Consider the following 25499-nt stretch of genomic DNA (forward strand, 5'->3'; position numbering starts at 1 on the left):
TGTTTACATATGCAGGCGCGACGTGTGTATGTGTTTTCGCGGCTATTCGTTTATAGCCGCTCCGTCGCGATCGCTCCCCGGAGCTGAAGAACGGAGAGAGCCGTATGTAAACACGGCTTCCCCGTGCTTCACTGTGGCGGCGTATCGATCGAGTGATCCTTTTTATAAGGGAGACTCGATCGATGACGTCAGTCCTACAGCCACACCCCCCTACAGTTGTAAACACACACTAGGTGAACCCTAACTCCTACAGCGCCCCCTGTGGTTAACTCCCAAACTGCAACTGTCATTTTCACAATAAACAATGTAATTTAAATGCATTTTTTGCTGTGAAAATGACAATGGCCAAAAAAATGTGTCAAAATTGTCCGAAGTGTCCGCCATAATGTCGCAGTCACGAAAAAAATCGCTGATCGCCGCCAATAGTAGTAAAAAAAAAAAAAATTATAAAAAATGCAAAAAAACTATCCCCTATTTTGTAAACGCTATAAATTTTGCGCAAACCAATCGATAAACGCTTATTGCGATTTTTTTTAACCAAAAATAGGTAGAAGAATACGTATCGGCCTAAACTGAGGAAAAAAATATTTTTTATATATGTTTTTGGGGGATATTTATTATAGCGAAAAGTAAAAAATATTGCATTTTTTTCAAAATTGTCGCTCTATTTTTGTTTATAGCGCAAAAAATAAAAACCGCAGAGGTGATCAAATACCACCAAAAGAAAGCTCTATTTGTGGGGAAAAAAGGACACCAATTTTGTTTGGGAGCCACGTCGCACGACCGCGCAATTGTCTGTTAAAGCGACGCAGTGCCGAATCGCAAAACCTGGCCTGGGCATTTAGCTGCAAAATGGTCCGGGGCTTAAGTGGTTATGGAGGGATCGGAGGTCTAATAGACCCCAAATCCCTCCTTTGCACTTCAAAAGTATTCAGATTGCCAAAACGATGATTCTGAATACTGTATTTTTTTTTAAAAACTGTCGCCATTGGCAGCCGAGTAAACCGGAAATGACGTTGTGACATCGCTTCCATGTTCACATACAGGAGACTGGAATAAAGCCGCTTCCAGCTTGGTGCCAGTTTGTGTCTAGATGCCAGAGGCGGATCGGGGATTGGGTCTCCCGGTGGGATGGGAGGCCCGGTAAGAGCAGCAGAAGGGGGGGGGGGGGTATAACAGCCGAGCGGCTTTTAGTCACATCGGTTGTTATCCCTAAGAAGCCGCCTGCCTGCTCTAAAACACGGTACTGGGATGATGCCTGCAGCTGCGGACATCATCCAGGAATCGATTTTTCCAGTCCCATGGATCGATGCGGCTTTGGGGACACCCGAATCGCAATGCATCAATGCAGCGATTTCAGCACCCCTAGTGAAAACCCCCCATAATTTTGATAACCTCCTCACAATTTACCGTATTTTTCGGGGTATACCGCGCACCCCAAATCTAGAAAGGTAGTTTAAGGGAAAAAAAAACTTACATTTTTGCCCCGCGTCCATCGGCTGCCTTGCGCGGGGTCCGTCCAGCCTTGTGGGTGTCCGTCTGCGGCTTCCTTGCGCGGTGTCCGTCCAGCCTTGTGGGTGTCCGTCTGCGGCTTCCTTGCGCGGTGTCCGTCCAGCCTTGTGGGTGTCCGTCTGCGGCTTCCTTGTGGGTGTCCGTCTGCGGCTTCCTTGCGCGGTGTCCGTCCAGCCTTGTGGGTGTCCGTCTGCGGCTTCCTTGCGCGGTGTCCGTCCAGCTTTGTGGGTGTCCGTCTGCGGCTTCCTTGCACGGGGTCCGTCCAGCCTTGTGGGTGTCCGTCTGCGGCTTCCTTGCGCGGTGTCCGTCCAGCCTTGAGGGTGTCCGTCTGCGGCTTCCTTGCGCGGTGTCCGTCCAGCCTTGTGGGTGTCCGTCTGCGGCTTCCTTGCGCGGTGTCCGTCCAGCTTTGTGGGTGTCCGTCTGCGGCTTCCTTGCGCGGGGTCCGTCCAGCCTTGTGGCTGTCCGTCTGCGGCTTCCTTGCGCGGGGTCCGTCCAGCCTTGTGGCTGTCCGTCTGCGGCTTCCTTGCGCGGGGTCCGTCCAGCCTTGTGGGTGTCAGTCTGCGGCTTTGGAGGTGTCCGTCTGCGGCTTCCTCGCGGGGTCCGTCCATCCGCACCTTGCCCGGGGTTGCAGCGGTGTTTGCTTTTGCATTTGGCGCAGAGAGGAGCCGGATTTCCTGTGTGTTCGGCTCCTCTCGCGTGGCTGCAGGGGTGGTCGAGCCTAGCCGAGTACGCTCGGCTCTAGGATGCAGTGCTCGGCTTGTCTCGGCTCCTCTCGCGTGGCTGCGGGCAGAGCCGAGCCGAGTGCGGCGCCCGGGAACAGCAGTATCGGCGTATATCGCGCACACACGATTTCCCCCTGATTTTAAGGGGGAAAAAGTGAGCGGTATACGCCGATAAATACGGTAGCTAAAAATGGCTTTCTGAACACGGGAGATTTACAAAACTATGTAAACTGTGCAGCTCTGATGCAACTTGGGAAAAAAACAAAAGCAGAAAAAAAATTATCTACCTTTTCCATGTAATACCTACCAGTGTAGTTAATGAGTTTCTCTTCATGTAAAGCCTCTCGAGGTACTGAAGCCCTTCATCCTTCAGCAGCTCCAAAGGAAAATGGTTTAGGTTTCGATAATTTAAGAAGAGATTTTTGTGCCTTTCCAACTTGGCCACAATGATGGTCTGGCAGAGTTCAGAAGCCATCTTTGGCTGGGGCCCATCCACCTTGACGTACAGGTTGTCAACATCTCAAGTCATCTCTAAAATCAGGAGACAAAAAACAGAAACAAGATAGTGTGATGGCAAGTTCACCATTCAGGTAATATTTGAACTACAGTTAGTATAGAAAATAATCACCCCCCCCCCCAACCTTAAAATAATCACATATTGTTACTTTACAGCCCTGAAATGAAGACAGGCACCGTTTTTGTTTTATCCAGCTGTATGAAAATCACTTGTCATAACTAACAACCAAATATGAACAATGACTCAACATTATACAATGCTTCCCAACGAGCCTCCAATACACATCTTGGGTAGACTTTCTGGCGCCAGGTCTGACACAATCCACATGAGCTAATTAGCTACAGCTGACGTTCGCGAATAGGGCTTTGCGTAAATTACCTTCACGTCAAAAGCATTGACTATTTGCGACGTGATTAGGAGCATGTGCACTGGGATACGTTCACGGACAGCGCATGCGCCGTTCGTTAGAGACGTCATTTACGCGTGGTCATGTTTTATTTACATAAAACACGCCCACCTCTTCAGAATTTTAATTCGGCGCGCTTACGCCGGCAGATTTACACTACGCCGCCGTAACTTAGGGCGCAGGTTCTTTGTGAATCCAGCCCCAGCCTCACTAAGTTACGGCGGCGTAGCGTATCTGAGATACGCTACGCCCGTACAAACTTACGGCGGGCTATCTGAATCTAGCCCCTGGGGCGCCAAGGTTCCCCATCACTGGCGTATGGCTTTACAACCACTTAATCCACTTCAATACCGGGCACTTATACACCTTCCTGCCCAGACCAATATTTCTGCGCTCTCACATTTTGAATGACAATTGCGCAGTCATGCGACGCTGTACCCCAAAAAAAATTATAATCCCGCCCCCCCAAATAGAGCTTTCCTTTGGTGGTATTTGATCACCCCTGAGGTTTTCATTTCTTGCACTACAAATAAAAAAGGAAGGAAAATTTGGGGGAATAAAAAAAAGTTTCCTTGTTTCTGTTACAAAACTTTGTAAATAAGTATGTTTTCTCCTTCACCGATTGGCACAGATGAGGTGGCACTTATATGCAGCACTGATAAGCAGCACTGATGGGCACTCATAGGTGGCACTGGAGGGCACGTATAGGTGGCACTGATAAAATGTGCTGGCAGGCATCACTTATGGGCACAGAGTGCCATCCCTAATGGGCAATGATTGCCATCCCTGATGGGCTCTAGTGAGCTTACCTGCTGGCCATGGGTGGGCATCCTTGGGGGGGGGGGGGGGTCTGCACTGATAATCAGTGCAGACCCCCCCTGTCAGGAGAGCAGTTGAACAGCTCTCCTCTACTTGCGTCTGTCAGTCCTGTTTACGCTGTGATCAACTGTGGTTGGACACAGCTGATCATGTGGTAAAGAGCCTCCGTCAGAGGCTCTTTACCTAGGTCGGAGATGCGGTGTGTCAGACTGACACGCCGCACCAGCGATCGCCGTGGGCGCAGCTTATTCTGCTGGGAATCATATGATGCCCAGTCAGGATAACTGAACCATTTCCCTGCCACCATTCTGCTATAGGCCGGGCGGGAAGTGGTTAAGGCCGGGGTCACACTGGTACGACACAATTGTTGTGAGATGGTCGATCCGACTTTGCCCTGCCCAAAGCCGTCCAGGAACAACCTGTGTCTGACCAGTTAACCACTTGTCTACCGCCGCACATACATTTACGTTGGCAGAATGGCACAGCTGCGCAAAGGGACATACCTGTACTCAGTGAGCGTGCCTGCTGACTCGATGATCGCGGGCACCCGGCGGACATCTCACGGAGTGGCAGAACGGGGAGATGCCTATGTAATCAAGGCATTTCCCTGTTCTGCCTAGTGACAGGACACTGATCTTATGCTCCCTGTCTGTCGTGTCACTTGTAGCCCAGCCCCCCCAACAGTTAGAATCACTCCCTAGGACACACTTAACCCCTTCATCGCCCCCTAGTGTTTAACCCCTTCCCTACTATTGTCATTTACACAGTAATCTGCATTTTTATAGCACTGATCGCTGTATAAATGACAATGGTCCCCAAATAATGCCAAAAGTGTCTGCCATAATGTCGCAGTCACGATAAAAAAAAAAAAAAAAAAAAATGCAGTTTGCCGCCATTACTAGTAAAAAAAAAAAAAAAAGTTATTAATGAAAATGCCATAAATCGAATCTATCCCCTATTTTGTAGATGCTATAACTTTTGCGCAAACCAATCAATATACGCTTATTGTGATTGTTTTTTTACCAAAAATATGTAGAATACATATCGGCCTATACATTTTTGGGGATATTTATTATAGCAAAAAGTAAAAAATAGTGCTTTTTTTTTCAAAATTGGCATCAATTTTTAGTTTATAGCGCAAAAAATAAAAAACGCAGAGGTGATCAAATACCAGCAAAAGAAAGCTCTATTTGTGGGAGAAAAGGGACGTCAATATTGTTTGGGAGCCACGTCGCACGACCGCGCAATTGTCAGTTAACTGCTTGCCGACCAGCCGCCGCAGTTTTACTGCGGCAGGTCGGCTCTTCTGGGCGAGAGCACGTAGATCTACGTCATCTCTCCCAGCAGCCAATAGGGGCACCCGCTCGCTCCTGACTCCCGCGTGCGTGCCCGGTGGTCGCGATCACCGCCGGGCACCCGCGATCGCTCGTTACAGAGCGAGGCCCGGGAGGTGTGTGTGTGTAAACACACAGCTCCCGGTCCTGTCAGGGGGAGAAATGCTGATCCTCTGTTCATACAATGTATGATCAGCGATCAGTCATTTCCCCTAGTCAGTCCACCCCCCCCCTACAGTTAGAACACACCCAGAGAACATACTTAACCCCTTCCCCGCCCCCTAGTGTTAACCCCTTCCCTGCCAGTGGCATTTTTATAGTAATCAATGCATTTTTATAGCACTGATCGCTATAAAAATGCCAAATGGTCCCAAGTGTCCGCCTAATGTCGCAGTACCGAAAAGAAAAATCGCTGATCGCCGCCATTAGTAGTAAAAAAAAAATATTAATAAAAATGCCATAAAACTACCCCCTATTTTGTAAACGCTATAACTTTTGCGCAATCCAATCAATAAACACTTATTGCGATGTTTTTTTACGAAAAATAGGTAGAAGAATACGTATCGGCCTAAACTGAGGAAAAACATTTTTTTATATATTTTTGGGGGATATTTATTATAGCAAAAAGTAAAAAATATTCATTTTTTTCAAAATTGTCGCTCTATTTTTGTTTATAGCGCAAAAACTAAAAACCGCAGAGGTGATCAAATACCACCAAAAGAAAGCTCTATTTGTGGGAAAAGAAGGACGCCAATTTTGTTTGGGAGCCACGTCGCACGACCGCGCAATTGTCAGTTAAAGCGACGCAGTGCAGAATCGCAAAAAGTGCTCTGGTCTTTGACCAGCAATATGGTCCAGGGGTTAAGTGGTTAAAGCAGTGTTTCTCAATTCCAGTCCTCAGGCCCCCCCAACAGGTCAGGTTTTCAGGATTTCCCTCAGATGAAAAGGCTGTGGTGATTACTAAGGCAGTGAAACTGATCAAATCACCTGTGAAAAATAATGGAAATCCTGAAAACCTGACCTGTTGGGGGGGCCTGAGGACTGGAATTGAGAATCACTGGGTTAAAGCAAGGCAGCGCAGAATCGCAAAAAGTGGCCAAATGGTCCGGGGCTGAAGTGGTTAAGACAGCTCTCATAAGGGAACCATTGATTTGTACACATCATGCGACAGGTGCTCCTAAAAAGTCACACCAGTGTGAACCAGGCCTAATTGAACACGCTGACATTAGAAGCCGATTGACCACCATGCACACAGCTGCACCACATTGAGCACTCTCTAGCTTCAGACCCGGTTCACACTGGGGCGGCACGACTTTGGGGGCGACTCGGCAAGGCGACCCGAAGACGACTTCAGAGGCAACTTGCAAAATAACTTCTGTATAGAAGTCAATGCAAGTCGCCCCCAAAGTCATACAGGAACCTTTTTCTAAGTTGCGTCGCTCCTATTAGAACGGTTCTATTGAATAGAACGGGACGCGACTTGTCAGGCGCCTGACGAGTCGCTCCAGTGTGAACCGGATCTTAGTAAGAGCCGGTTCACACTGGGGCGGCACGACTTCGGGGGGCGACTTGGCAAGGCGTACTGAAGACGACTTCAGAGGCGACTTGCAAAATGACTTCTGGATAGAAGTCAATGCAGGTCGCCCCGAGTCACCCCCAAAGTCGTACAAGAACCTTTTTCTAAGTCGGAGCGACTTGCGTCGCTCCTATTAGAACGGTTCTATTGAATAGAATGGGACGCGACTTGTCAGGCGGCTGAGTCGCCTGACGAGTCGCCCCAGTGTGAACCGGCTCTAAATCAACCTCAAAGTCTATAATAAATTCCATCCATAAGCAACTTCAATCTGCACTTCGCGTGCAATGACTACAGCACAGCACCCGACAGAAAACTCAGGGCCAGATTCACATACAATTGTGTTACGCTGCGGCGGCGTAACGTATCCCATTTACGTTACATTTCCGCAAGTTTACAGCGTAAGTGCTTGATTCACAAAGCACTTACCTGTAAACTTGCGGCGGCATAGCGTAAATCCGCCCGGCGCAAGCCCACCTAATTCAAATGGGGCGGGGACCATTTAAATTAGGCGCGTTCTCGCGCCGAACGTACTGCGCATGCTCCGTCCCTAAAATTTCCCGACGTGCATTGCGCTAAATGACGTCGCAAGGACGTCATTGGTTTCTACGTTAACGTAAATGGCGTCCAGCGCCATTCACGGACGACTTACGCAAACGACGTGAAATTTAAAAATTCGACGCGAGAACGACGGCCATACTTAACATTGGTTAGACCACCTAGAGGGCATGCTTCGTTTTACGCGACACATCTCTACGGAAACAACGTAAATTTAGATCGACGGGCAAAGCGGACGTTCGTGAATCGGCATAACTAGTCATTTGCATATTCTACGCCGACCGCAATGGAATCGCCACCTAGCGGCCGGCCTAGAATTGCAGACTAAGATCCGACGGTGTAACACAGTTACACCTGTCGGATCTTAGGGCTATCTATGCATAACTGATTCTATGAATCAGGCGCATAGATACGACAATCGTATCTCAGAGATACGACGGCGTATCAGGAGATACGCAGTCGTATCTCTTTTGTGAATCTGGTCCTCAGCTTGTACAAAGTTCATCTGAAGGTACACATATATAAAAACACACATGCAATGTAGAAGAATAAACCCTCACAATGGGCTGGTGAGATATCACCTACAAAAGTTCCTGTAATATAAAATACAGTTCACGATGACATGAATATTCCTTTACCTGCCCCATAACCTTCTGTTCAGACCAACCAAGTAAAAGCGCACGGCCAATGTGATCAATGTGTGCATGTCTGATGTGCTAGCATATTTTTCGTTTTTTTCCCCCCTCCGATAACGGTTTGTCTCTTCAGAGCAAATAAACAGTCAGTCTCTGGCGTTTGCCCTCCCAGACGCTTTGCACTTAGCCGCGCGCAGAGTAACAGCCAACAAGTCAGGAGGAGGCGAGGATCAGATGTTGAAATCGGAGCACAGCTGCAGCGACAGGTGCTGGTCACAATATTTTCTCCGTGAGTCAGCCTACATCAATGTACAGAACGACCCGGCTCCGGGGGGGGGGTCCTAATAGGAACGGCCATGCGCATGATGCAAGTCTTGCTTGTTTTTTGTTGTGTAGGTCAATTAAAAATGATGATTATTCCACAAAATTGTTACCTGCTATAGAACTGGTATTTTATTTTTATTTTTTATTTGTAGGTACAGTAAAGAAAAAAAGTATTTGATCCCCTGCAAAAATTCACCTTAATGCAATCTATGTATTAACAGCTTGCCGACCAGCCGCTGTTGTTTTACGGCGGCAGGTCGGCTCCCCTGCGCGAGAGCCCGTAGCTATACGTCGGCTCTCGCGCAGGCCACTACGGCACACGCCCCTAGTGGCCTGCGCGAGAGCCGACGTATAGCTACGGGCTTTCGCGCAGGGGAGCCGACCTGCCGCCGTAAGAGCCGACGCTCTCCCCCGACTCCCGTGCCCGACAGGCGCGATCACCGCCGGGCACACGCGATCGCTCGTTACAGAGCGGGGACCGGGAGCTGTGTGTGTAAACACACAGCTCCCGGTCCTGTCAGGGGGGAAATGCTGATCTTCTGTTCATACAATGTATGAACAGCGATCTGTCATTTCCCCTAGTGAGGCCACCCCCCCTTACAGTTAGAACACACCCAGGGAACATACTTAACCCCTTCCCCGCCCCCTAGTGTTAACCCCTTCCCTGCCAGTGGCATTTTTATAGTAATCCAATGCATTTTTATAGCACTGATCGCTATAAAAATGCCAATGGTCCCAAAAATGTGTCAAAAGTGTCCGAAGTGTCCCCCATAATGTCGCAGTACCGAAAAAAAAAAAAAACGCTGATCGCCGCCATTACTAGTAAAAAAAAAAATATTAATAAAAATGCCATAAAAATACCCCCTATTTTGTAAACGCTATAACTTTTGCGCAAACCAATCAATAAACGCTTATTGCGATTTTTTTTTACGAAAAATAGGTAGAAGAATACGTACCGGCCTAAACTGAGGAAAAAAATATTTTTTATATGTTTTTGGGGGATATTTATTATAGCAAAAAGTAAAAAATATTGCATTTTTTTCAAAACTGTCGCTCTATTTTTGTTTATAGCGCAAAAAATAAAAACCGCAGAAGTGATCAAATACCACCAAAAGAAAGCTCTATTTGTGGGAAAAAACAGACGCCAACTTTGTTTGGGAGCCACGTCGCGCGACCGCGCAATTGTCAGTTAAAGCTAAGCAGTGCCGAATCGCAAAAACTGGCCGGGTTCTTTAGCTGCCTAAAGGTCCGGGTCTTAAGTGGTTAAGGGGGTAAAACCTTCCGGGGCTAAAGTGGTTAAATGACAATCGTACTACGGTCTGGTGTCGTAGGAGAAAAATTGTTGTGCTTGTCTGATCAGATAATTTTGCATCATTTGTTGTGATTGGCTCTCGATAGCTGTGTACTAACGATCAGATTATTGGACGATCGCTTCAAAATATTTTTGGACGATTTTCTCATCGTGTGAACGGAGCCCCATAAGGGTGATTTTTTTTATCCACCTGCACATGAAAATAAAAATCTCGATTGATTCCAGGTTTCTACAACTGCAGCACTTTAGATATTTCCTGAAGTGGCCACATGGTTGAGCTCTATTTGTTAGACCACACAGGAAATACAAACCATGAAGCAATATCGGCACCTATGAACTTTCTTCCCCGGTTGACAGACATTTTGCAGAAGCTGGACGTAATGCATCGCAATTACACGTCACATTTATAGAACAAATACGTAAACAAGGAGGACCCATCTCTCTGCCCCCTTTCACACTTATATGACTTGTCCCACGATTTTGGACTACAAGTCATTCTCCATGATTTTGAATGACTACCATTCATATTGGCATGCAACTTTGGCATGCGATTTGTGCATGAAGGGGAACTCCACACCAATTTAAAAGAAAAAAACGGCATGGGTTCCCCCATCATGAGCGTACCGGCCCATCGGTCTGGTAAGGATTTTAAGGGGAACCCCACGACAAAAAAAACGGCATGGGGTCCGCCCCAAAATCCATACCAGACCCGTATCCGAGCACCAGCCCGGCCGGTCAGCAAAGGGGGTGGGGATGAGCGAGTGCCCCCCCCTCCTGAGCCGTACCAGGCCGCATTCCCTCAACATGGGGGGTGGGTGCATTGGGGCCTTGCACCCCCCACCCCAAAGCACCTTGCCCCCATGTTGATGAGGACAAGGGCCCCTTCCCGACAACCCTGGCCGTTGGTTGTCTGGGTCTGCGGGTGGGGGCCTTATCGGAATCTGGGAGCCCTCTTTAATAAGGGGGGCCCAGATCCCTGCCCCCCACCCTATGTGAATGAGTATGGGGTACATCGAACCCCTTCCCATTCACCTGGGGGAAATAAGTGTCAAGAAAAAAAGAAAAACACACTAGGCAGGGTTTTAAAATCATTTATTAGGCTGCTTCGGGAGTCTTCTTCAGACTTCAGGGGTCTCTTCCAACTCTCTGGCCTCTTATCACACTCTCCGGTACTTTCTACCTTCTGCCAGCCTCCTCCGCAATCTTCTTCCAGCTCTTTTACTAGCGTTGGGCCAGTCTTCTCTGTCGTCTTTTTCCCTCTTCTGTTCTTCGGATGTTGACACAGCGCTCCTCTCCCGCTGTAATGCCGCGTGTGCAACGATTTATATAGGCATGTGGCGTGGTCACCGGGTGATGTCAACCGATGACCCCGCCTCTTATGACGTCACAGTCCCATACCCTATACTCATTCACATATAATGGGGTACCGGATCTGGGGGCCCTCTTATTAAAGGGGGCTCCCAGATTCCGATAAGCCCCCCGCCTGCAGACCCTGACAACCAACGGCCAGGGCTGTCGTGAAGGGGCCTTTGCCCTCATCAACATAGGGGCAAGGTGCTTTGGAGTGGGGGGGCGCAAGGCCCCCCTGCCCCAAAGCACCCACCCCCCATGTTGAGGGCATGCGGCCTGGTACTGCTCAGGAGGGGGGGCACTCGCTCATCCCCACCCCCTTTCCTGACCGGCCGGTCTGGTGCTCGGATAAGGGTCTGGTATGGACCGATGAGCCTGGTATGCCCATGAAGGGGGAACCCATGCCGTTAAAAAAATAAAATAAAAATTTGAGTGGAGTTCCCTCCAATTATTTGGGGGATCAAAGTCGCATTGCTGTTCACTGAAGTCGTACGTCAAGTCGTGGTCAAAGTCGGATTCACAGTCGTAGGATTGTCTTGTCAAATTCGTTGCCGCGAATTGCGGTAAAATCGCAAGACTCTGAAGTCACACAAGTGTGAAAGGGGCCTCTGTCAGTGTTTTGGGATTGATTCATACCAGCAGCCACTGGGAAGACACGTGGGCTCTAAATCGTGGTCTGACATACAGTTAGGCCTGTATATATTTGGACACTGGCACAATTTTTTCGTTTTTTTCCAGGTATTTACCAAACAATATACAAGCTATAGTTACAGTATATAATGGATATGGTCTGAAAGTGCACACTCTCAGATTTCATTTGTACATCCAAATCGGAGGAAGGGTTTGGGAATTACAGCTCTTTTGGTCTCTTTTTCAAGGGACCAAAAGTAATTGGACAATTGAATCAAAAGCCGTTTCATGACCAGGTGTGGGCTACTCCTTTATTTCTTCATCAATTAACCCCTTAACGCCCGCCGCACGACTATTTACGTCCGCAGAATGGCACGGACAGGCAGAAGGACGTATATATACGTCCTTGCCTTTTAGCGCGTGGGGGGTTCGATCGGGACCCCCCCCCCGCTGCGTGCAGTGGGCGGGTTACCTCGGGGAGCGATCTGGGACGACGGCGCGGCTATTCGTTTATAGCCGCTCCGTCGCGATCGCTCCCCGAGGCTGAAGCACGGGGAGAGCCGTATGTAAACACGGCTTCCCCATGCTTCACTGTGGCGGCGCATCGATCGTGTGATCCCTTTTATAAGGGAGACTCGATTGATGATGTCAGACCTACAGCCACACCCCCCTACAGTTGTAAACACACACTAAGTGAACCCTAACTCCTACAGCGCCCCCTGTGGTTAACTCCCAATCTGCAACTGTCATTTTCACAATAAACAATGCAATGTAAATGCATTTTTTGCTGTGAAAATGACAATGGTCCCAAAAATGTGTCAAAATTGTCCGATGTGTCCGCCATAATGTCGCAGTCATGAAAAAAATCGCTGATCGCCGCCAATAGTAGTAAAAAAAAAATAATTACTAAAAATGCAATAAAACTATCCCCTATTTTGTAAACGCTATACATTTTGCCCAAACAAATCGATAAACGCTTATTGCGATTTTTTTTACCAAAAAGAGGTAGAAGAATACGTATCGGCCTAAACTGAGGAAAAAAAATTTTTATATATGTTTTTGGGGGATATTTATTATAGCAAAAAGTAAAAAATATTGCATTTTTTTCAAAATTGTCGCTCTATTTTTGTTTATAGCGCAAAAAATAAAAACAGCAGAGGTGATCAAATACCACCAAAAGAAAGCTCTATTTGTGGGGAAAAAAGGACGCCAATTTTGTTTGGGAGCCACGTCGCACGACCGCGCAATTGTCTGTTAAAGCGACGCAGTGCCGAATTGCAAAACCTGGCCTGGGCATTTAGCTGCAAAATGGTCCGGGGCTTAAGTGGTTAAGCAGGTAACAAGGTCTGGAGTTTATTCCAAGTGTGGTATTTGCATTCGGAATCTATTGCCGTGAACCTACATCATGTGTTCCAAGGAACTGTCCATGCAAGTGAAACAGGCCATTGTGAAGGCCCGTACACACGGTCGGATTTTCCGATGGGAATTGTGCGACAGGCTGTTGTCAGAAAATCCAACCGTTTGTACGCTCCATCGGACAACTGTTGTCGGATTTTCCCCCAAAACAAATGTTGGGTAACATGCTTTAAAATTTTTCGCCAAAAATGTGTGATGGCGGAATATCCGATCGTGTGTATAGAAGAAGTCCTTCGGACAAAAACTCCAAAGTACAAACACGCATGCTCAGAAGCAATGCTAACCTCACAGCCATCTGCTCCACAACGAGACGGTCACTACAAGCAGAGAACTCTGGGGGAATTCTAACCTTAACCACTTAAGACCCGGACCTTTAGGCAGCTAAAGGAACCGGCCAGTTTTTGCGATTTGGCACTGCGTCGCTTTAACCACTTAAGCCCCGGACCATATTGCTGCCTGAAGACCCAAGGGGTTTTTACAGTTCGGGACTGCGTCGCTTTAACAGACAATTGCGCGGTCGTGCGACGTGGCTCCCAAACAAAATTGGCGTCCTTTTTTCCCCACAAATAGAGCTTTCTTTTGGTGGTATTTGATCACCTCTGCGGTTTTTATTTTTTGCGCTATAAACAAAAATAGAGCGACAATTTTGAAAAAAATTCAATATTTTTTACTTTTTGCTATAATAAATATCCCCAAAAAACATATATATAAAAAAAAATTTTCCTCAGTTTAGGCCGATACGTATTCTTCTACCTATTTTTGGTAAAAAAAATCGCAATAAGCGTTTATCGGTTGGTTTGCGCAAAATTTATAGCATTTACAAAATAGGGGATAGTTTTATTGCAATTTTATTATTTATTTATTTTTTACTACTAATGGCGGCGATTTTTTTCATGACTGCGACATTATGGCGGACACTTCGGACAATTTTGACACATTTTTGGGACCATTGTAATTTTCACAGCAAAAAATGCATTTAAAATGCATTGTTTACTGTGAAAATGACAGTTGCAGTTTGGGAGTTAACCACAGGGGGCGCTGTAGGAGTTAGGGTTCACCTAGTGTGTGTTTACAACTGTAGGGGGATGTGGCTGTAGGAATGACGTCATCGATCGAGTCTCCCTATAAAAGGGATCACACGATCGATGCAGCCACCACAGTGAAGCATGGGAAAGCCGTGTTTACATACGGCTCTCCCCGTTCTTCAGCCTCGGGGAGCGATCGCGACGGAGCGGCTATAAACGAATAGCCGCGCCGTCGTCCCGGATCGCTCCCCAAGGGAATCCGCCCGCCGCACGCAGCGGGGGGGGTCCCGATCGAACCCCCCACCCGCTAGAAGGCAAGGACGTATATATACGCCCTTCTGCCTGTCCGTGCCATTTTGCGGACGTAAATAGTCGTGCGGCGGGCGTTAAGGGGTTAATGATACCTCTCCTGGAACGCTATTTTCTGGACAAATTAAAACTTCTAACTAGCGGGACCTCCCCTAATTATTCTATAAATTCTACTATAATTGTCCAGTATTGAGCTTTCTGTTTTTTGCGAGGTTCCTGTAACCACTCCATCCAAGGAGAGTTTGGACCTATAGATTGTTTTTCGAAGCCATCGGAGGACAAATCCTTGTGAATTTGGTTGTGCTGCTGACCGCGTTTTCTTCCTGTATTTTCATCTGTTACTTTCTAGAATAACACGCCATAAGCTCCTGAAGAAGCGTCCTTTCAATATGCGCAACATGTCGAGCTGAGCTGCATATGACACACTGCTCTCCATAATTTATATGTTAATATACTTACTAGTAAGAAGCGACCTTGGTGTCCTTTTCTCCAGTATATTATATCTTATCTGGTTTGTAGGTGGTGTGTTATTATTTTTGTTCTTAGGCCTTTCTATGAACGGCCAATGAAATACATGTTGTTTTGATCTATCTTGTATGTTTCTCTCCAAATAAATTTATATATTTTTTATTATATCTGTGTTATGCCTATAAAGTCCATCATCTGCCAACTTAGGCCCAGATGGGGGGCGTGGCCAACTTCCGGTATGTGAGGAAGCATTTTCACAGAGCTCCGACCGCACATTGATCCTGCATTATCCTGACGGACCTTAAGCTTTCTCATTTCCCCATCTAAGTACCTGAGTCGCTTGGGGAACAAACCTGGACCCTGGCGATGGTAAAATACGGCCCCGGAGCGGCCCCAAAGTCTGCGGAGATGCTGGGGATGTTTTCACACGTGGCGACCCAAAATGGCGCCCGCTCGGAGCGGCGTCCTTCTTCTGCGCCTCCAGCTCGCAAGCCCGCCGAGGGGGATGATGACTGGCCAGACCTCACTGATCCTCTGGCCTCTCCCCTGTCCTCTCCCCAATTAAATCCGGAGGAGGGTGGATCTGGTGAGCAGCGGACAGAGCCGTCGCTGCTACAAATCATGGACACCATTAAAAGCTGCCATGCTTCCCTGACATCACAGATTGAGACCATCAGGGTGGACTTTGCTATCCTCAAGGATGATGTCCAGAAGGTGAGACACAGGGTGTCACAGGCGGAGCAGAGAATCAGCGCAGTGGAGGATGATCTCAACCCCCTGATGGTGAAGGTGAGAGATATGGCGGCGGACTACAAGTCCCAGGAGGCCAAAATGGGGGACATCGAGGACAGAATGCGCAGAAACAACCTGCGGTTCCTGGGATTCCCAGAGGGCTCGGAGGGGAAGAACCCGGAGGAGTTTCTGCTATCCTGGCTCAAGCAAACCTTTGGTGAAGACAGCTTTTCCAACCTGTTTGCTATAGAAAGGGCTCACAGAGTCCCCATGAGAGCTCCACCGCCAGGAAGATTCCCCAGACCCATGCTAGCCCGCTTCCTATATTTTAAGGATAAGGAGACCATCCTACGCAAGGCCCGTAATATGCCTGACCTGCTCTACAACAACAACCGCATTTCCATATTTCCGGATTTTTCGGCGGCTACACAGAAGCAGAGAGCGGCTTTCCAGAGCGTGAAGCAGCGCCTGAGGGAACGGAGCCTGCCGTACAGCATGTTATACCCGGCCAAACTTCGGGTGGTGCACAAGGGCCAAACACAGTTCTTCATGTCGCCCAAGGAAGCAAACCGATGGCTGGAACATGGGTAAGACTCCTGCGTGCCCCTTGATGCTCCTGTCCCTTGATGAGCCTGGGAGACATCCCCAGGGATGAGTGATGGTCATAATATTCCTTTTTATTATCCTCTACGGGTGTGGTTTTTGTTTTTTTTTGTTTTTTACTTGAATCCTTAGTACAAGAGCGGCTGCTCTCTAGGCCCCAATATAGACTGAGGGCTCCAGCCTTCCCGATGAACAATCCGGCTTTGAGACCTACTGCTGAGGGTCCTTCATCTATAGCGGTCATGTTTCTGCTCTACGTGTACTCACATACTTAACCCTAAGTTTTCCTGCCCGGCTGGTGCAGGGAGAATACCCCCCTCTTAGGGAGACATTTTCTGGTTACTGTTTTGGGGTGAAGCCTGTGGGATGTTAGGGGCTGCAGGCAGGGTGGGGGGAACGGGAGTTAGGATCCGTGAATCTGGATCCGGGACAGTTCTTGTGTTTTCTCTTTTTTTGGTTCTTTTTTTTCAATTTTTTCCATCGTTCAAGTATTTTGACCTACCTGTCAATTCTCTGCGGTCCAGAGACCCTGGTCCTCAAATGCATGTGTTTATCCAGCAATGTACCTATGTATATATGAATATGTGCCCTACACTGATCTATAATGCAGTGCGCGTGAGTGTGCCGATGTTGTTGATGCTCTACCAGGGGGCCCCTCCGCTCTCACTCTTTACTGATGTGGGAGGCCCCGAGGGTCCCCCCTTTTTCCGTGAATGCTATGATGCAGACCCTTAATCTATTGTCCTGGAATGTGCGGGGGCTGAACTCTAAGATTAAACGGGCCTTGGTGTTCAAATATATTATGAAACGTAAGCCACAGGTGATATTTCTCCAGGAGACGCATCTGGTGGGTTCCAGGACACTGGCGCTCCATAGGGCCTTTGTCGGCAGGGCATTCCACTCCACTTATTCCAATTATGCCAGGGGGGTCTCGGTTCTTATCTGTAAATCCTTGCTATGCACGACCAAATCCGTGAAACTGGACCCCCTGGGTAGGTATGTGGCCCTGGTGCTGTGTATTAATAATCAGATGTACACCCTGGTGGCGATCTACATGCCGCCCCCGTTTACAGTTGAGGTGTGGGATGCAATGATGGCGGAAGTAGTTCAGATGGCAGAGGGACCACTCATCTTAGCCGGAGATATGAACGCTGTGCTATCTCCGGATAAGGACAGGTTTGGGATGGCGGCTGTGAGGGGGTCACCATTAGAAGCATGTGTGAAACACTATGATTTGGAGGAGGCCTGGCGTTGGAGACACCCGGATACTAAGGCATACTCATGTTATTCCTCCACCTTTAACACCCTCTCTAGATTGGATATGTGTTTTGTATCCACTGCACTTCTTCCGCGGGTGGTGGGAGTTCAGTACCTGCCAAGGGCCGTCTCTGATCACTCCCCTTTGCTTATTACTATTGATATGGAGAGGCCCAGAGGCTATGCACAATGGAGACTGAGCCCTCTGTGGCTCAAGGAGGAGTATTTTGAGCGGTCCGTAGCCAGGTCCATCAACACTTTCTGGCTGGAAAACAGAGGGGAGGCGCCAGTGGGAGTCACTTGGGAAGCGTTTAAGGCTTCGCTTAGGGGTATAGTCAGGGCTGAAGTTAAACATTTCCAATCTGACAGGGAATGGAAGGTCAGGGAGGCGGAGCAGGTAGCTGCTGAGGCGGAGGTTGACTACATAAAAAATCCCAACCCTGAAACCCATAGGAAATGGAGAGAGAATATGCGACTCCTGGATTTGGTCCTGGTAGAAAAAACGCAGAAAAAATTGCTATACCAGGCTCAAAGGGTGTTTGAATTTGGGGACAAAAACAGTAAGTTGTTGGCCTACTTGGCCCATTCCCACCAATCACCAACTTCTATCCCAAGAATATATAACGTACAGAAGCAGCTGTGCACGTCACAGACGGACATAGCTCAGGCCTTTGTGGCCTTTTACTCTGATCTATACACATCAAGGGTCGACTATACCACGGAGGTAGTCCGGGAGTATCTGGCTCCAATACCCCTTCTGGAGCTTTCGGAAGGGGTGGCGGAGGATCTAGATGGGCCTCTCACGGTGGAGGAGGTGACATCGGCCATGAATTCCTTGAACCCTAACAAGACCCCAGGTATGGACGGGTTCCCTGCAGAATGGTAGTCCACATATGCAGAGAGCCTGGCTCCCCAACTGCTCAAGATGTATATGGATGCGTACCGGGAGGGGGTGCTCCCTGAGTCTCTGCGAGAGGCACTTATAGTGCTGATCCCTAAGCCGCACAAGGACCTTGATTTCTGCGAATCGTACCGACCAATATCCCTGATCAATGCAGACGCCAAAATTCTAGCCAAACTACTGGCTAAGAGACTGAATAAGGTGATTGCGTCGGTAATACATCGCGATCAGACGGGATTCATACCAGAGCGTTCGACGGCCATCAATCTCCGCCGACTTTTTACCATCCTACAAACTGGGGGACCCACGCCGGATACTCGGGCGGTGATGTCCCTCGATACGCATAAAGCGTTTGACTCCATTGAATGGCCATATCTGGTGGCTGTCCTTGGGCGGCTGGGGTTCGGTCCTAGGTTTATAAAGTGGGTGCAGATACTGTATGCCGAGCCAAGGGCCAGGATCAGGGTCAACAATACAGTCACAGATTCATTTAACATAGCGAGGGGCACTCGACAGGGATGCCCGCTGTCCCCACTCCTTTTTGCCCTGGCTATAGAGCCGCTGGCGGCCCTGTTGAGAGAGGATGTGGGTGTGAAGGGGTGTGCGGTCAATGAGCTGGAAGAGAAGACATCCCTATATGCGGATGACATGCTGGTGTATCTGTCTGACACAGAGGATTCGTTGCCCAGGGCCCTAGATGTTATTTCAGAGTTTGGCCGGTTCTCAGGTTTCAAGGTGAATTGGAATAAATCCATTCTGTTTCCTTTTGATCCTGCCTATGTCCCGAGGCTGCCCCTGGGGGCCCCATTGAAAATAGTCTCTAAATTTCGTTATTTGGGAGTGGAGATTCAACTGCCGATCCAAACTTACATAGCTAACAATTTGACCCCCATGAAGGTGAGATTGAGGGAGAGCCTGCAGACCTGGGCTAAGCTGCCACTGGGTCTCCTGGGTCGAATCAACGTGTTTAAGATGATTTACCTGCCCAGGTTCCTGTACCTGCTTTGGCATGCACCAGTGTACATCCCCAAGACGTGGTTCACAGGGATTAATAGGATGCTCTCGGCGTTTCTCTGGGGCCCTAAGCCCGCCAGAGTGGCGCTGGACACACTGTACTTGCCGGTACGGGAGGGAGGACTGGCCCTACCTAATCTGCAATGCTACTACCTGGCTGCCCAACTCACACATGTGCACTGGTGGGGGTTCCCTAACGCAGACATGGCCTCGGTGGCGACCCAGGCGGCCCTGGTCCATTCGTATGAGGGGCTCATTAATGTCCTCTATAGGAATGGCCCATACCCGGAGCAGGGGGCAGGTTTGTTGAAACTGGCGTATAAAATCTTTCATACGTGTAATGCTAGGGTGGGGGGTACTGCTCTGAGGATGTCCCCCAATGCTCCTCTGTGGCATAACCCTCAACTTCGGGAAATATTTCAGGTACCAGATGGGTCGTGCTGGGCGGCATATGGGGTTAAGTACGCTCATCAACTTTTTAGAGATGGGATCTTTAAGACCTTTGTGGATTTGAAATCGGAATATGGGGTCCCCAATACATTCTTCTTTCGGTACCTGCAGCTACGTCATGCGGTAAATGCCCAGTATGGCAGGGGGGTGGTGGCGCTCTCCCCTTCTAGAGTGGAAAGGATATTAATTGATGGGGAACATACACAGTTGATCTCCAAATATTACGTTATGCTGTTGACATCGTCCTCTCCTAGAATGAGGAGGGTGTTGTCGCAGTGGCAGGAAGATATACCGTCCCTCACGGAGGAGACATGGTCAGAGGCTCTGGACACGTTGGTACCCTCGGTAATCTCAGCTAGAGACAAGTTGACTCAGTTCAACTACCTTCATAGAATTTACTATACTCCCAAGCGTCTACACAAGATGGGCAGACGGGAATCATCAGACTGCCCTCGCTGCCATACAGCAGAGGGAGATTTCTTTCATATGATATGGCTATGCCCCCGGGTGGAGAGCTTCTGGAGGGAAATACTAAAATTTCTTGAGGATACTATGGAGCTTCCAAACATTTACTCCCCGGCCAGATGTCTCTTAGGGGATCTGGAAGAGGAGGAAATATCAAACTCACAGAAAAATCTGCTCAGAGTGCTGTTTTGCTACGCAAAGAAGGCAGTGGCCCTTAAATGGAAGAGCCCGTCACCGCCGTCCTTACAAGACTGGGTGGTCCTGGTAAATAGGGCCGTGCCTATGTATAAGTTGACCTGTATTGCCAGAGGTTGTCCTAAAAAATTTGATAAAGTATGGGCTAGATGGGTGGAAAGGGTGTCGGGGGAGGATGCAGGGGCATAAAGATTAGCAATTATCAGGTGGCTAAGAGAGGTGGGAGGAGCCCTGTAACCAAGTTGAGCGCTGGAGGATATCAGTTGATTGCACACTGAGGGCATGGCATAGGACAGGTGATAATGTTCCATTATGATTTTTGTTTATGGTCTAGGATTTTCTGTTGTTTTTTGTTTCTTTATCTTTACATGCAATGTGTCTCAAGATTCGAGCTGTAAACTGGATGACTCTATAATCAGTAGTTGATGTACTTGACGTATGTTGTACAAAATGTGTACTGTGATGTATCCTTGTATGATACTGTTAATATGTACAATAAAATTTACCCTTTAAAAAAAAACTTAGGCCCAGATTCACAGAGAGCAAGGCTCACCTTACGCCGTCGTAGAGTAACCAATGTACGCTAAGCCAACGCAGCGCAGAGAGGCAAGCATTGAATTCAGCAAGCCAGTGCTCCCAACGCTGCGCCGGCGTGGGTTTTCGAAGGCGTACGCCGGCGTAGGTGGAAGTGGGCGTGACCCATGCAAATGAGGCGTGACCCTATGCAAATGATGGGCCGAGCGCCAGACATGTACGTATCACAAACTGCGCATGCGCACACCCCCCCGCCGGCACAACTGCCTAAGCTACGCCGGATCATTACGCACACCGTGAACGTAAAGTACGCCCAGCCAGACACACGTCCAACGCACAATACGCCGGCTTGTGTTCCCTGGTGCAGACCTGAGCATGTCTGTTGCTGGGTTGCACCTCCTTTATGGGGAATAACTTTATGCCGGACGTACAACTTACGCACATCTCACGTAGCATGCGCCGGGCACACGCAGGTTCGTGAATTGCCGTATTACCCTCATTTGCATGTTTGAATGGCTAATCAATGGGAGCGGCACCATGCACCCAGCCTAAATGTACGCCCAACTTACGCTCGGCGTAAGCAAGTTACGTCGGCAGGGTGTAGCCTGTTTTTAGGCGCATATCTTTTCGTGGGTCTGGCGCACAGATACGACGGCGCACATTTGCACTTATGTCGGCGTAACTTGTTATACGTTGGCGTAAGTGCTTTGTAAAATCTGGGCCTTATTTCTTAACATTGCTAACCATAACACAACATTAGCAGAAGTTGCCCAAAGGGTGGCGCTAAAGAGCTGAAAAATCACGTAGTTTTGTGTTTGTTGGCCAACAATTCTTTGCCGTTTGTATGCAAGACAAGTTCATGGCCAACGCTCTTCGGACAAAAGTCCTACGATTTGTCTGCGGAAAATCCGATCGTGTGGGCTTTAGGCTTCAAAGATGAAACAAATCCATCAGAGAGATAGCAGCAACATTAGGAGTGGCCAAATCAGCAGTTTGGTACATTCTGAGGAAAGAAGAACGCACTGGTGAGCTCAGCAACATCAAAAAGGCCTGGGCGACAACAGTGGTGGATGATTGCAGGATCCCTTCTATGGTAAAGAAAAACCCATTCACAACATCCAGACAAGTGAAGGACACTTCTCCAGGAGGTGGACGTATCATTGTGAAAGTCTTCAAGAGAAGACGTCATGAGAGCAAATACAGAGGGTTCACCACAAGGTGCAAACCATTCATAAGCCCAAACAACAAAAAAACTGATTAGTCTTTGCCCAAAAAAAAATCTAAAAAAGCCAGACCAGTTCTGGAAAAGCATTCTTTGGACGAATGAAGCTAAAATGATTCTGTACCAGAATGACGGGAGAAAACAGTGCCGAGGAGGCTTGGAACAGCTCATGATCCAAAGCACACAACGGCATCTGTAAAACATGGTGGAGCTTGCAGTGTGGTGAATGAAAAACGTATATAGCGCGGCGCATGCGAACTGAATCGCCTCTGGGCGCTAGTTGTTGTTGCTGTCTTTCCAGAGCATAGTGGCATAGTGGTGGCATGGGCATGCATGGCTTCCAGAGGCACTGGGTTATTGGTGGTTATTGATGATGTGACAGAAGACAGAAGGAGCCGGATGAATTCTGCAGTGTTTAGAGATATACTGTCAGCCCAGATTCAGCCAAATGCAGCAAAGTTGATTGGACGGCGCTTCACAGTACAGGTGGACAATGATCCAAAACACACTGCTAAAGTAACCCAGGAGCCTAACGTAAACGACGTAAAAAAAATGCGCCGGCGGGACGCATTCATTTAGTATATTCATTATTGTTTGCAATTTAGTGCTACATTTTATGTTTTGTATATGTTTTTTATCCACTTGTCTTTGGTTTTGTAGCTGCTCACCTCCATAGACAGCGTGGAATTATTTTGCTTTTTGTTCCCACTAGGGTTGTCCCGATACCACTTTTTTAGGACTGAGTACAAGTACCGATACTTTTTTCAAGTACTCGCTAATACCGATACTTTTTTTTAAATGTGTCCCCAAATGCAGCCATGTCCCCCCACAGATGCAGCCATGTCCCCCACAAATGCAGCCATGTCCCCCCCCATATGCAGCCATGTCTCCCCCCATATCCAGCCATGTCCCCCATATGCAGCCATTGTCTCCCCCCCCCCATATCCAGCCTTGTCCCCCATATGCAGCCATGTCTCCCCCCCATATCCTGCCATGTCCCCCATATGCAGCCATGTCTCCCCCCATATGCAGCCATTGTCTCCCCCCCATATCCAGCCATGTCCCCCATATCCAGCCATGTCCCCCATATGCAGCCATTGTCTCCCCCCATATCCAGCCATGTCCCCCATATGCAGCCATTGTGTCCCCCCATATCCAGCCATGTCCCCCATATGCAGCCATTGTCTCCCCCCATATCCAGCCATGTCCCCCTTACCTGCATCCCGCTGCCGCCGACTGGTTAATACGCGCAGGGAACATTACAGCTTTGAATAGCTGTAATGATTCGCGCAGCGCTGCGTATAGACACTCCCCCTTGCTCGGGATTGGACAGTTCACCCGAGCAAGGGGGAGTGTCTATACGCGGCGGGAAACACTACAGCTATTCAAATGAAAGCTGTAATGTTCCCTGCCCGTATTAACCAAGCGGGGATGCGGAGTAATGCGTCGGCGGCGGGATGCGTCGGCGGCGGGAAGTATTCTATTTCGGTATCGGGGGTATTTGCGGGAGTATGAGTACTCCCGCAAATACTCGGAATCGGTCCCGATACTAGTATCGGTATCGGGGACAACCCTAATTTAGTATATTCATTATTGTTTGCAATTTAGCGCTACATTTTATGTTTTGTATATGTTTTTTATCCACTTGTCTTTGGTTTTGTAGCTGCTCACCTCCATAGACAGCGCGGAATTATTTTGCTTTTTGTTCCCACCTGATCTTAACCCAATTGAGCATTTCACTTGCTGAAGGCAAAACTAAAGGCAGAAAGAACCACAAAGAACAACTGAAGAGAGCAGTTAGAGCCTGGCAGTGCATCAGAAAGGAGGAAACCCAGTTTTTGGTGATGTCCATGGGTTCCAGACTTCAGGCAGTCATTGCCAGTAAAGGATTCTCAACAAAATATTAAAAATTAACCATTTTATTTATGATTATATTTATTTGTCCAATTACATTTGAGCCCCTGAAAATGGGGGGGGGGGGGGGGCTGTGTATAAAAATGATTGCAGGTTCTAAAATGTATACTTGATGGCCCAGATTCTCAAAGGGCTTACGACGGCGCAACGCCATGTATGCCGTCGTAAGTCCTAATCTGGGCCGTCGTATCTATGCGACCGATTCTTAGAATCAGTTACGCATAGATAAGCATTAGATCCGACAGGCGTAAGGCTCTTACGCTGTCGGATCTTAAATGCAATTTTTTTTTTCCCGCTAGGTGTCGCCTCGTTTTCCCCGTCGAGTATGCGAATTCCTGAACGTACGCGCAGTCGACGCAGTGAAGTTACGACGTTTACGATAGATTTGCGACGTGTAAAGTTGCCCCTGCTATATGAGGGGCAACCAATGTTAAGTATGGCTGTCGTTCCCGCGTCGAAATTTAAAAATTTACGTTGTTTGCGTAAGTCGTCCGTGAATGGGGCTGGACGCCATTTACGTTCACGTCGAAACCAATGACGTCCTTGCGACGTCATTTGGAGCAAGGCACCCTGGGATATTTTCTGGACGGCACATGCGCAGTACGTTCGGCGCGGGAACGCGCCTAATTTAAATGCTCCACGCCCCCTACCTGGCTCATTTGAATTAGGCGCGCTTGCGCCGAGGGATTTACGCTACGCCGCCGCAACTTTACAGGCAAGTTCTTTGTGAATAAAGCACTTGCCTGTAAAACTTGCGGCGGCGTAACGTAAACCAGATACGTTACGCCCGCACAGTTTTACGCCCATGTACAAGAATCTGGGCCGATATTTATATTCAACCCCTTGAATGAAAGCTGAAAGTCTGAACTTCAAATTCATTTGGATTGTTAAATTGTAATTGAATTCTGATGGCATACAGAGCCGAGGGTATGGAAATTGTGCCCGTGTCCGAATATATATGGACCTAACTGTATGGATACTAATTCCTGTGTAATAGCAATTTGCTATAAGGTTTCAACTTTTTTGCTTTATGGCTTTAAATACACTGTGGGCCATATCCTCAAAAGGGATACGCCGGCGTACGCCGTCGTATTCCTGGTTCTAACTTTGGAACCGATCCACAGAATCAGTTTTCCAAAGTTAGGCAGAAGATCCGACATGTGTAAGGGACTTACACTGTCAGATCTTAGGATGCAGTACCGCATCCGCCGCTGGGGGCATTTTGAGTCGTAATGCCGCCTCGGGTATGCAAATTAGCACTTACGGCGATCCACAAAGCTTTTCAGCTTCGTTTTTTCGCCG

At 48.2% G+C, this 25499-nt stretch overlaps 1 protein-coding gene across 3 annotated transcripts in view; it reads right to left on the reverse strand.

Annotated features, from left to right (window-relative positions):
- Positions 1 to 25499, reverse strand: part of LRRC28 (leucine rich repeat containing 28) — an 83828-nt gene that overhangs the window by 52931 nt on the left and 5398 nt on the right. For 2 of the 3 annotated variants that reach the window (XM_040342345.1, XM_040342343.1), the window contains exons 1-2: positions 8080 to 8268; positions 2542 to 2765 (exon numbers count right to left, since the gene is read on the reverse strand). In XM_040342345.1, coding sequence (XP_040198279.1) covers positions 2542 to 2709 — 168 coding nt within the window. In that variant the 5' untranslated portion in view covers positions 2710 to 2765; positions 8080 to 8268. Of the gene's footprint in view, positions 1 to 2541; positions 2766 to 8079; positions 8269 to 25499 lie in introns of those variants that run through there. The other variant, XM_040342344.1, reaches the window with a different exon arrangement.

The sequence above is a fragment of the Rana temporaria genome, chromosome 3 (assembly GCF_905171775.1).
Source record: "Rana temporaria chromosome 3, aRanTem1.1, whole genome shotgun sequence".
NCBI classification, from domain to species: Eukaryota; Metazoa; Chordata; class Amphibia; order Anura; family Ranidae; genus Rana; species Rana temporaria.